The sequence below is a fragment of the Hemitrygon akajei genome, chromosome 20 (genome assembly GCF_048418815.1).
Source record: "Hemitrygon akajei chromosome 20, sHemAka1.3, whole genome shotgun sequence".
Taxonomy (NCBI): domain Eukaryota; kingdom Metazoa; phylum Chordata; class Chondrichthyes; order Myliobatiformes; family Dasyatidae; genus Hemitrygon; species Hemitrygon akajei.
Genome location: NC_133143.1, coordinates 12,734,237 through 12,746,759, shown reverse-complemented (window position 1 = coordinate 12,746,759; position 12,523 = coordinate 12,734,237). Strand labels below are relative to the sequence as shown.

At 40.8% G+C, this 12,523-nt stretch overlaps 1 protein-coding gene across 1 annotated transcript in view; it reads left to right on the top strand.

Annotated features, from left to right (window-relative positions):
* The window catches only part of myo10 (myosin X), a 264,144-nt gene that overhangs the window by 178,419 nt on the left and 73,202 nt on the right, over nt 1-12,523 (top strand). The window contains exons 5-9 of the mRNA XM_073023868.1: nt 6,168-6,302; nt 7,273-7,397; nt 8,369-8,382; nt 8,511-8,595; nt 11,842-11,945. Of these exons, the coding sequence (XP_072879969.1) occupies nt 6,168-6,302; nt 7,273-7,397; nt 8,369-8,382; nt 8,511-8,595; nt 11,842-11,945 (463 nt within the window). The remainder of the gene's footprint in view (nt 1-6,167; nt 6,303-7,272; nt 7,398-8,368; nt 8,383-8,510; nt 8,596-11,841; nt 11,946-12,523) is intronic.

Below are 12,523 nucleotides of genomic sequence, written 5' to 3'. Positions count from 1 at the left end.
CCCCTGGCTCTGACAGCCCAGAGAAAAAAGTTTCTCCTTGTAGCTAATACATAAAAATCAAAGCAGCGTCCCAGTGAATGTCCGTCTGCACCCTCTCAAAAGCCTCTACATCTTCCTAGAATGTAGTGTTACGTACCCCGTAACTGGGTGTCTTACCAGCAAAGATAGAAGTATCCGTTGGAGTCTGGTACTATTTTCAAAACAGTGTTTATTAGTAAAATATACAAATCAATATCAACAATGCAAATATACAGATAATACACGTTAGCAATACTAAACCTAAAAGTGTGGGTATAATAATAATCAATAATAAACAAGCTCTATCGTGGTCTAGGGGATAATGAATTATCATGGGAAAGTATAAAGTTCAGTTCAGTTCATGTAGGCTGAGGTAGTTGTTGATTCTTTTGTTGTAACCGTTGGAAGGAGAGAGAGAGAGAGAGAGAGAGAGAGAGAGAGGGCGAGCAAACAGTGACAGCTACAGTCATTCAAACCTTCCTTTACGATCTTGATCCGTCGATGTGTTGTTGTGGTCATTCAGATATGACCCCTCTGTCCTTTAGCTAGACCATTCTTCTATGGTGGACTCGTCACCCAGGCAAGGGTGGACACACACACAAGCCCCCACCAGCCTCGCTATAAACACTGAGTTAAACTGACCAATCCTTCGTTCGGTCTCCGATGCCCCACCCCTTCTCGTGGGTTCCAACACTTAAACAGTGCTCACTAGTGTGTCTCCTGGTGTGTCTGAGGGGTGTCTCCCCAGACCTCACTTTTATCCCCACTCACGGGGTCTCAGGTGTCAATCAGTTTTGAATGGCTTAGCCCATCAAACCAGCCCCCACTGGCTGTCCACTGAGGAATTTTAATGAACAGAATAGTACCAAGTAAACAGCCCTCTCCAAAAGACATAACAGTAAATCAATGGCTCCTCTCCTCCCTCTTATCAACAGCAGATGTTCCAGTTTGTTTTCCTCTAATCTGTGTCTCTCTCTCATGAGTAGCGTGGTAACAGTAACAGTTTGTGATTCTCCCGGGGAGGGGGAACATGGGCAACTCTGTACCCTTCTGCCCATCAGAGTTGTTCATCCTTCGTAACAGTAGCAACAGGAATGCACATGATACTCAAAATGTCATTTGAGATTTACCATCCTCCAATGCTTTTAGTACTTGTGTGCTGGAAGCTTGCATGAAATACTTACTGATATTTCATTTAATTTACAAAGAAGTGGATAATAGCCCAGAAAATAATTGTATTTCAGAATCCTGAATTTCTTTTTAATGGAGAAAGGCAGACAGTGTAACAGGGATGTGAAGGTCTAGGGATAGTGGAATGATGCTGATCAAACTAATGAATTTGGCTAGAATTCACTGTGGCTGGGGATTTCCATCTCCCCATGTCACACATGATAAAACCAGGTAGGAGCAGAAAAGTTTTGTCAGCCAGTCATCCACAAGAGCATGCAATGGCCTGACTGATCTTCCACTTTCTTCACTGCCAGTCTAGGGAGGATGAGGGTGCAGAAAGATGTTCACTGGTATGTCACCTTGGTGGTTGTGTATTAGCTCTAAGGAAAGGTTGGACAAACTTGTGTGCAGCAAAAGTTGACTGGAGCAGTTACACAAACTGCATCTAACATCGGGACTGTGGATGGGCAATCCTGTAAAACTCTGCCCATACTCTTCAGATCTGCACAACGGTCACCCAAACTGTCTCCATTTCATTTGGAGATGCAGGATGGAGCACATCTGATCAGCCATAATGAACAAATACCCAGAGAATGGAGGGGGGAGGGATGAAGTATATCTAAAATTGCCCTCATACTGTTGGTCCCCTTATTGTATGGTTACAACAAGCTGTGATTTAAAATCAAAGTAACAAACACCATGTCACCACATACTGAGGCTCTACCTATAGACAGACAGACCTGATTTTTCACTGAACCTTGAGCACTACCTGCCTTTCATGGGAAAAGTTCCTTCAGAGAAACACCCTTGACCTTGCATCCATTGATCAATGGTCAGCTCAGAGTATCTTGTCAGCCCTGCAGAAGAAAGACACTGTGAATCCTGAGGAGTGTCAAGGCAGAATATCTCATTACCAGAACTTCCCAAAAACCTCTCAGACCTGTCAGTAAGTGGAGACCCTCCTTGCCAGGTCCTGCCAATCAGAAGACACTCACTCCCAAGGCACGCTACCTTTTGAGATGGCTGTGATGAGGATGGACTGTTCATTTGCAAATAAGGTCTGGAAGAAGGTGCAAGGGTCTTTATTGAGATTTCTCCTGAGCAGCTAAGTAATTGAGGACTCTGTGTTCCTTAAGCTATTCCCAAGGTCATAGAAATGCACTATGGAACATGCCCTTTGGCATGACTTATCCATGTGCCAACTATGTAGCCCAGTGAGCTAGTCCCATCTACCCATGTTTAACCCAGAGCCCTCTAAGTCTCTCCTATCCATGTATTTAAATGCTGCTAATGTGACCACCTCAACCACCATTTTTGGCATCTCATTTCCAACATGCACCAGCTTTTGTGTGAAGAAACTGCCCTAAATGTCCCTTTCAAATTTCTAGCCTCAAATTTTAAATCTGTGTCTTTGTGTTTTTGGTACCCCCCCCCCCCCCCCCGAGCTTTAAAAGACTAAGCTTTCACCCTGTATCAGATCATAATCTTGTGTACCTCTTTCAGGTCATTTCACTTGCCAATCCCCAGCTCACATACTCATCTGATCAAAATCTCTCTAATTTTACATAACTCTCTGTACCAGGGGTTCCCAACCTGGGGTCCTCGGACCCCTTGCTTAGTGGTATTGCTCCATGGCATAACTGTTGGGAACCTCTGCTCTATACTGTCTGGAATGCTACCTACTTTATTACTAAGATGAACATCAACTGTTGCTGGAAGATCATTAACAGTGAAGAACATATTTTGGTCTGCCTCGCACAATGGAGGAATGCTGCTCCATGGCACCTTCCAAGTTACAGATGTGCGCACTAAGTTCGGTGCAACCAGTGCAAAGGTTCAGTGGAGAAGGACTGCAGTCCCAGGTAACACTGGCACAGGATGCTGAATGATGGGCCCTGTGTAACAGCCCCACAAACAGTATTGTTCAACGAGCCCTCACCCATGACATACACCTCAAACGTGTAGAATTGATAACATATTGTGCTTGTTGAGAATGGATGATAATATCAATGTAAAGAACAACATGCAGCTTTAAAATTATACATTTTTTTGTGTAGTTTTATAAATAAAATTGATTTTTGAAGTGAAACAAAAAGCCTATGTGCTGGGATTCCACTGGTATTTGTCTCCTGTATTACTCAGCAATTTGCAGGCTCATGCAATGAAGTGTTAAAGTCTGTAAAGAACAAAAACGAGATAGAAGATGCTGGAAGCTCTCAGCAGGGCAGGCAGGGTCTGTGGAAGGATAAGCAGAGTTAATATTTCAGGTTGAAGAGCCTTCAGTGAGACTATTGCAAATTCCAGTTTGATTTTCATCCTTCCATGGGGATCAGGAGTAATTAGTCCTGGTCTAGCTATGTAGAAGTCATGGCCAAGAAAGGACACCAGTTCTGCCTCCTCAGAAGGCTAAGAAAGTTTGGCATATTTCTGAGGGCTCTTTTACAGAGACAATATAGAAAACATCCTATCCAGATATATCATGGCAGCTGCCATTCTCAAGGCCAAAGGAAATTGCAAAGAGTTGTGAACACAATACAGTCCATCACAAGCCAGGCTCCCCTCGACCGATTCTGATTTCACTTTCTGCAGCCTTGATAAAGTAACCAACATCATCAGGGATCCCTCCTATCCTAGACACTTTCTCTTCCCTCTCTCACAAGGTAGAAGATATAAACATTTAAGAGCACATACCGCCAGACCTCAAGGACAACTTCTATCCCAGTGTTATCAGGCAATGGAATGAGCCTCTTGTACACTAAAAATGAACTTGTTCTCTCAGTCTACCTCATTGTAGCCCTTGCAGTTTAATTGTCTACCCTCACTGTACTTTCTCTGCACAGTGATATTGGTTTAGTGAATTATGGAAAAGCTTTGTATTGCAATACGTGGGATGTGTGGAGTTCCTCCAGGTGCTTCAGTTTCCTCCACAGTCCAAAGACACATTGGATAGGTCATTGTAAATTGGCCTGTGATTAGTTTAGGGTTAAATTGGGGTTGTCGGAGGTAACTGGGCCTAGAAGGGCCTACTCCATGCAAAATCTCTAAATAAAATAAAAATAAACTAAAGAATAATTTCATTCCAACAGTGTTTTGACGTCATACAAAAGAAAAGCAATGGCTGAATGCAAGATATGGCGTTACAGATTACATGGAAAGTTTAGTGTAGGCAGACAATAGGGTGCAATCACATAATGATGTAGAAGGTGAGGTCAAGAAACCAGTGGTGTCCTTGTAGACTGGAGGACTACTCAATAGTTTTATAACAATGAGATAGGAGCTGTCCATGAGCCTGGTGGTATGTGCTTTCGGGCTTTTGTATTTCTGTGCAATGGGAGGGAGAAGAGAGAATGCAGATCAGGCTTAATTTCACTGTCATATGTGGTGAATTTTGTTTTGTGGCAGCAGTACATTGCAGTTTCTGGTGTTCTGTACCTTTTCTTTCTGCTGCCTGTTGTGCATGGTGACCACTTTATTAGGTACACCTGTACATCTACGTGGTAGTGTAAATATCTATTTAGTCAATCATAGCAACTTAATGCATAAGAGCATGCAGACATGATCAAGAGGTTCAGTTGTTGTTCAGGCCAAGCATCAGAATGGGGAAGAAATGTGATCCAAGTGACTTTGACTCTCTCAGAAACTGCTGATGTCTTGGAATTTTCACACAAAAAACATCTAGTGAGCAGCAGTTAGGTGGGTCAGAGGAGAATGGTCAAACTTGGTTATGCTGACAGGAAGGCAACAGAAGCTCAAATAATCACACGTTACAACAGTGATGTGCTGAAGAGCATCTCTGAATGCACAACCTGTCAAACCTTGAAGTGGATGGGCTACAGCAGCAGCAGAAGACCACACTAGATTCCACTCCTGTGGCCACTGGTTGTATTTAAGGCATAATTTGACTGCACAGCATGCAAAGCAAAAACTTTTCAATATATCTCATAACAAGTTTTAGCAATGAACCAATTACCATCCAATGGCCCAGTGTGGGTTGCGATCTGGAATGCCAAAGAAGTTTATGGTTCCAGAGGTATTTCCATTCTGAAAAAGGGGCTGACTCCAGCTAATTGTTCCATGCCAGTCCGCTGTTTCACTCTCAAGCAGCTATCCCAGACTACATTTCAATTCTAGCCCTGTCAGGGCCCCCACTCCTCACATACTGACCCACCACAGGTTATGGTTATGAACTGTTCTACAAAAGGATGCTACAAGAGGGGGAACAGACCAACCTTAAAAGAGGCGTGGTCAAGGAAAATCATTTTTACAAGAATAGGGAGATGGAGAAACAACAACTTGTATATATTCATATACCTTTAATGTAATCACTCAGCACAAGGCACTTTGTAGAAGCGTTATTGTACAGTTTCACGCTAAGGCTCTGAGGAGTTGGCATGGGTGAGCAAAAGATTAATTCAGGGGCTAAATTTTAATGAATGCCCAAAGAAGTGTGTGGGAGTTAGGGAAGAGAGAAGGGAGTTGAATTTAGGGATGGAATCTGGGAATTTAATACTTGCTGATGATTAGAATGTGGGTAGGTAGACGATGGAACGTTTGCCAAGAAGGTATTGTAACAGTCAAAAGTAATGATAGTCAATGGGTTTACGGGGAGGATTCCAGTCAGTAGGATTTCGGGCAGCTTCAAGCTTTGTAATTCAGTAGGCTGTATGAGAATGAGGTTATAACTAGTGATTGGGAACTAGAATCAGGATTTGAGCAGTGAGTAACTTTTGGAAGCTGCAGAGGAATTTATAAAGAATTTGAACGGTGAGAATAGAAGTTATTCCTCAGCGATCATGGAATAGCATTTCTCAGAGAACAGAGGCAGCCAAAGGCATTTTAACCCAGGTACTATTAATGCAAAAAAGAACTTTGGAGTCAGAATGCAGACACAATGAAAGTACGAGTAATGGATTCAGTGGGTGAGTTTGGGAGAAAATCTATTTTAATGTTCTAAGTTTTGTGTGTTGTTTGTTTTTCAGTGGAGAAAGTGGTGCTGGAAAAACAGAAAGCACGAAACTTATCCTGAAATATTTATCAGCAATGAGCCAACATTCTCTTGAAGCAACAGCGAAGGATAAGATCTCCCACGTTGAGCAAGCTATTTTGGAAAGCAGGTAAAAATGTGCTTGAGCAAATGACAAATCACATTTGATTGATATCCTGAAATTCTTAAACTGCAAGCATATTTTGTTCTAAATATTAGTGTGTATAACATTAAGCTTCTTCCTCCCTGGAAACCACTATGCTGGTAAGACTCTTCATTCATCCACAAGCAGAGATTCCCAGAATCAGAGATTTCATTGGTATCACTTTGTTTACTAGGATTGAAGCTGCAAATTCATCTGGATCTAGTCTTAATAAATATATTCCAACTGTATGCGGCCTGTGACAGAGCTGCACTGTCTGTGAGAGCTAATTAGTCATTGTAGGACAGGGTTGAAACCTCTTGATTGATGAATCTGAAGCTTCACATGGTAGGTCCGGGATTTAGCTGCACACCTACAAAACCAGAGGCCTGCAATTCTTCTATCATTGTGAAACATGCCATCTATATTACAGGCTTTAATTTTGCAGATTCTTTATTCATTGTAAGCCAGTGTGGCTGTTGCTTAATTTCCATCATAGCCTGATGAGCTCTTGACCTCCCTGGCTGCCTGGTCGTTTTGTTTCTCTGCCTTTGACATTCTCTGTAACTGCAATGGGGTGTTCTGCATTCTGTTTTTCCTTTCAGTAGCTCTATGTATTTGTGTATGGAGTGATCTGTCTCGATGGCATGTACGTATATTGGTAAATGTGACAATAAGTCAATTACCAATTATCCTAATGGATGATCACATTCAGAATTCTCATGGTAATTCTAGTAAGCAATAAGCCCTCAATGTGTAATCAATTGTTATAGACCCTCTGGCATGTTCTGTGTACGTGCATGTACTCTGGCAATAACTACATTCCAATATGTATTTTTATAATGTTTGCCTTGCTCTTAAAGAGTAACAATATAATATAAAGCAATCAATCTCTATCACTTTGCATGAAACATATCAACTTCTAAACTGAATTCTAACCTATATCTTCTGTCAATAGCCCCATCATGGAAGCATTTGGTAATGCAAAGACTGTCTACAACAACAACTCAAGCCGATTCGGGAAATTCATCCAGCTGAACTTCTGTCAGAAGGGCAACATTCAGGGAGGCAGAATTATAGACTGTATCCTTTGTTATGTCTAACCATATGGTGCACTCCCGGAAAAACATCCTAGCGTTGGTCCTTATTGAGTCAAATGATTGATTACTTTGTTTCAAACTCCTGGAAAATAAATCCTTGCAAAATTGTAGTGTGCTGTACAAGATGTACTTTCTGTTAGTTTTGTAGTACTCATGAGCCTGTTACTACAGACCCTGGCCTGCCCTGCTGAAGTGGTGTTACGCTCTTTCTCTCCTGTACTTCAGAGTGAAAGAAGAAGGGAACTTGTGGAACTGAGGCTGAATCCAGAGAGTCATGTGGATGTTGGTGGGCAGTGCTTCCATTTGAAAAACAGATCAGAGTCGGCTGAGATCTTGGAAGTTTGGGCATCGGACAGTTTGTGGGGCAGGGAACGGAGATAGACAGAGCAGTGTCCTTTCAGCTTCTCAGACCTGTGAGGATACCTGGAGATCTGGAAGTTAGCGATGGGGTTGCTGATCAGGCATTCAGAAGGGCAAAAGATGAAGCAGGATGAAATCCTGAGCAGGGATATTAACATTAAATCTTAGTTATTCTAGAAGCAACCAACATGGTCACCATGGAAGCACACCATCTACCACACATTGTCTCAAAAATGAAGGTATGAGTTAGGTCAGGAGGTTCCTGGTTCAATTCTTGGAAGGTGCAAGCAATCTCTATAAATTTGATCAGAGAAGTGACTGCGGGAGTGTGTGCATTTTTCAATTGAATTTTGAATGACGCTGTAGTAGATGGAACAGCATAATCACATATCTAGGAAATACTTCTTTAACAGTCAAATTCAGTAAAAATGTATTTAAATCAAATGTGGCCCCACTGATTGTAAAGTGGCACAAAATAGCATTATTTTTAATCCAATAAATCTGATATTGCACATTAGTTTCTACAAAACATATTTTTCTTGCATATAAGCTGCTTTTGAAGTTGTTTCTCTTGACTGAATTTTTGAAACAAAGATTTATTAGAAAAGGTAAGAACATTTTATGATTGAAGTTCCTAACTTTTACCTATGATTTTTGTGCAGAGAAAATATTAATCATTGACTTGATCATTTGGTGAGATACTGAAAATAAGTATATTTATTTTACTGTTGTATAGAACCGTGTAGTCAGACAGAACCCTGGAGAGAGGAATTATCATATTTTCTATGCACTGCTTGCTGGTACCGATGAAGAACAGAGAGGTGAGTGAGCAAATGATACAAGGAGAATCAGGATAGAGTTCTAATCTTTCAGTAAGGTCACATTAAAGATGTAGTTCAAGGCTTTCTGCTCTGGATTTTCTTGACTACTGTGAATGGTTTCCAAAGATTTTACCCAGTCTTAAATTATCTGGAATTATATAAATGATGAAGTTGCCATGGAGAGCAAGGTTGCTGGATAAAATCACCGAACCTGCTCACCCATGTTTTACATTGGAGAAAGTGTGAAAGTCAGCAACCCCTCCTGTTCTGGTGCTCTGAGATTGTGTAAATGCAGAAGATTAGCATCTGTCAATTTGTGCTTTGTTTTGGCCAGATTTTATTTTAATAGTGACAAGTGGGATTAATACAAATGGGCAAAAGTGGACTGAAGGGTTTGTTTCTATGTTGTACAGCTCTGTGACTATGGCTTCAATGGGACGGATTTGGATATTTTCCAAAAAATATACTCTTGTAAACTTACAAAGAAGTAAAAATCTGGTTAAAAGGTGGTATATAAGCTCAGTGGAAGTTATTTATTTTAGAGATCAAACAAACAAACAAAACCAGTTCACATCACGATTAAAAAGCTGTGCTGCAATATCCTTTGAGAAAGTATGTGGAAAATGAAAGGAGATTGGAGTTGGTCATGGGGGAACCTGCAAAGTCAGGTTGTTAAACAGAAGTGCAAAATATCTCAGTAAAAATCAAGTAAGGAGCAGTGGAGGAACCGTTGAAAAGCAGTGAACTGCGATGTGTTACATTGTTAATGGTAAGCAGCTTGGAGTTTGCTGGTCTGATGTGATAAATCCGATGGCAGCCTTTGCAGATTTCTAAAAATGTTGCTGGGAAAGGTGTCCTGCTCGGGCAGAAGCAGTGTACATGGGGTGGACGACTTTTTTAAACTGGGTGAGAAGTCCAACTGAGTAGAAATGAACTGTGTAATCAGCTTCTCGAACAAAACGCTCAGACTGCTGCTGGGAGACTACTGATGTTCACAGGTTTGTTACCAGTCTTGTAACCAGCGCTCTGCAAATACTGCTCTTGTGCACTGTGGGAAGAAATTCTCAAATATTTAAAGGCAAGTCTTAATAACAAAGCAAGTATCACAGTAGATGGAAGGGGAGTGAGATGTAGTTGGAATGGGGCTGAATATTTTGGCATAAAATGCCCTTATTTCAAGTCAAATCAAGCTGTTTGTCATTTAACTATATATATGTATACTGTCAAATGAGACAATCTTTCTCCAAACCAGGGTGTAAAGCACAGTAGTACACATAACACATTAAAATTCAATAACTTCTGAAAGTAAGGATAAATCTACAGATGAATTTTGCATAAATAAAATGCATAAATCAAATATCATAAGGTACAGAACAGATTAACTGTCGAATGCAATGCTGCAGGGAGTTCAGATGGTAGAAAGTCAAAGGGGATGCTTGATGGATGGGTGGGATCCTTGATAATACTAGGGACCCTGCATACGTAGCACTCCTGATAAATGTTCCCAATGAATGGTAAGGAGACCCCCATGATCGTCACAGTCCTTTGTAGGGACTTCCAGTCAGACGCTCAGCTGCTCCCATACAAGATGGAGATGCAACTTGTCAGGATGCTTTCAATGGTGCTCTTGTAAACTCAGTTAAGATTAGGGGTGGGGGGAGCCACTCTCCTTAGAAAGTGGAGGTGCTGCTGTGCCTTCTTGTTCAGGGAGGAGATTTTAAGGGACCAGGTGAGGTCATCCACGATGTGAACTCCCTGGAACTTGGTGCACTTTACACTCTATGGATCAGCCATGTACTTGCCAAAGGGGATGTTTCTTTTGCACCTTCCTGAAGTCCACAAAATTTTCCTTGGTCTTCTCCACGTTCAGACTTTGGTTGTTCAGTCCAGCAGCCGCTCCAATTCCTCTCTGTATTCCGTCTCATCATTGTTGATGAGGCCAAGCACTATTGTGTCATCCACAAACTTGGTGACCCGGTTTGAGCTGGATTCTGCGACGCAGTCATGCGTCAGCAGTGTGAACTGCAGCGGGCTGAGCGCCAGTACTCAGCGTAATGAGAGGCATTGCTGCCCACGTGGACTGACTGTGGTCTTTCAGTTAAGTCCAGGATCCAGTTGTAGAGGGAAGTGTTGAGACCCAGTGAGGACAGTTTCCCCACCAGTTTCTGGATCACCAGTTCCAGTGGTGCACAGATTTTTGTGGGGAGGAACCAGGCTGACAATCTAGGTGATTTGTAAAGACCACTGCTGTTTATCTGGATTTTATTTTAGCCACAAGTATCTACATTGTAGCAAATTTGTCAAATATACGTTATAGTTCAGTGACAGATTAGTTCTAATACAAACAACAAGCCAATAGCAATTTATCTACCTAAGGGATTTATGACTGGTGATTTTTGTGTTGATAATTTAATTCAAATAATTTTAAAATCCTTATAGTCCAGGAGACAGGCTGACAGTCGGATTATCCCGTCAGTGATTTTAAAATGGTTAACACTGTACAATTCTGTGTAAGCTGAGCAAAGATCTCTAATTGAAATTGTAAAGTGTTCTCCTTTTGGAAAAAGTATAAGAATTAAAAACAAAGCTTGTATTTTGGGTTAGAGTATCCTGACAGGACTAGATATTGTTCAGAAGCATATGTGCCTTTGTGGAACCCCAGAAATAGATCAGAACTCCATGCTCCAATAGTTATGCAATCTTTGCATGTATCTGAATGCCCCAATCACATTAATAATTAGTTAAAGTAAAAACCTCAAATGTTTAATACTTCAAAGTCTCTAAAATAACTCTAGGTTAATTTAAATTGTAATATTACCTAAGACATGTCTTTTCCCTTACAGACACTAATTTTGCTTCTAATTAAGGGAAATACTTCAAAGTGATCTCTTGTTTTCAGCCATACTCGCAAGTTCAGGCTTCCGAAATGTGGAAAAACCCAGCCTTGGGGAAAGTTTGGTTGTCGAGTGAAAAATTGCTGAGTTTTCTTAGAATTATCTAGGCCATTGTAAACTAACTGTGAAGCACTTAGGGTAGCTTGGTATTATTCTTCAATTAAACTGGTTTTGTTCCCTGTCTCCCTTGATATCAGCATAATTGGTACACAATCATAGATTTTTAAATCCGAACATCACTCACCACGACTTTAAGAATGTGAAAAGTACAGCAAATTGTCCCTACACAACATTGGCTGAGCTCCCAGAATGAATTAATCACCACTTAACTATTTTTATTTTCATTCTGCAGAAATGTGTTATTTATCTGAACAAGAGAATTACTATTACTTGAGACAGTCTGGATGTATTATGGATAGTACAACTGATGACAAGCAGACCTTTCAGGAGGTCATGGTAAGGTGTTGGAAACTTGCTGCCAGAAGTTTTATACATGTGTTAGTGTGTGTTCATTGCCATTAGCTGTGGCGACAATTCACACACATCAAATCCATCTATGTGGCATTCTGTCTTCTACTTTACATTCGTTTTTAAAAGGGAAAATTGTAAAATCTTTTCTCTTTTTATGTTGTGGAAATTCATTGCACCTGAATGGATTCCTAGCCTCCTCCTCATATATTAATCATCTATACACAAATGAATATTGTCATATCAAGGTGATGTGCAATGTATCAGCAAATTCCCATGCAGATCCTCCTCAACTTACAAATGCCTAAGTTATGTACATTCTATACATAAAAATAATTGTTCTCACTAAATGAGTTCTCAGCAGCCTCATTCTGAATCCCTGAAATCATTAACCCGGAATAAATTTGCCACACAGGTATTTTTAAAATAATTTTTGTACTTTGCCTTTAGTAGAGATCCACCACTGTGGGCAAGATGCTTTTTCATTTCCAGTTATATGAAAGGGGAGCAGGAATAGGCTACTCAGCTTTTTCAAGCTCTATCATTCAGTAGGATGTGGAGCATTC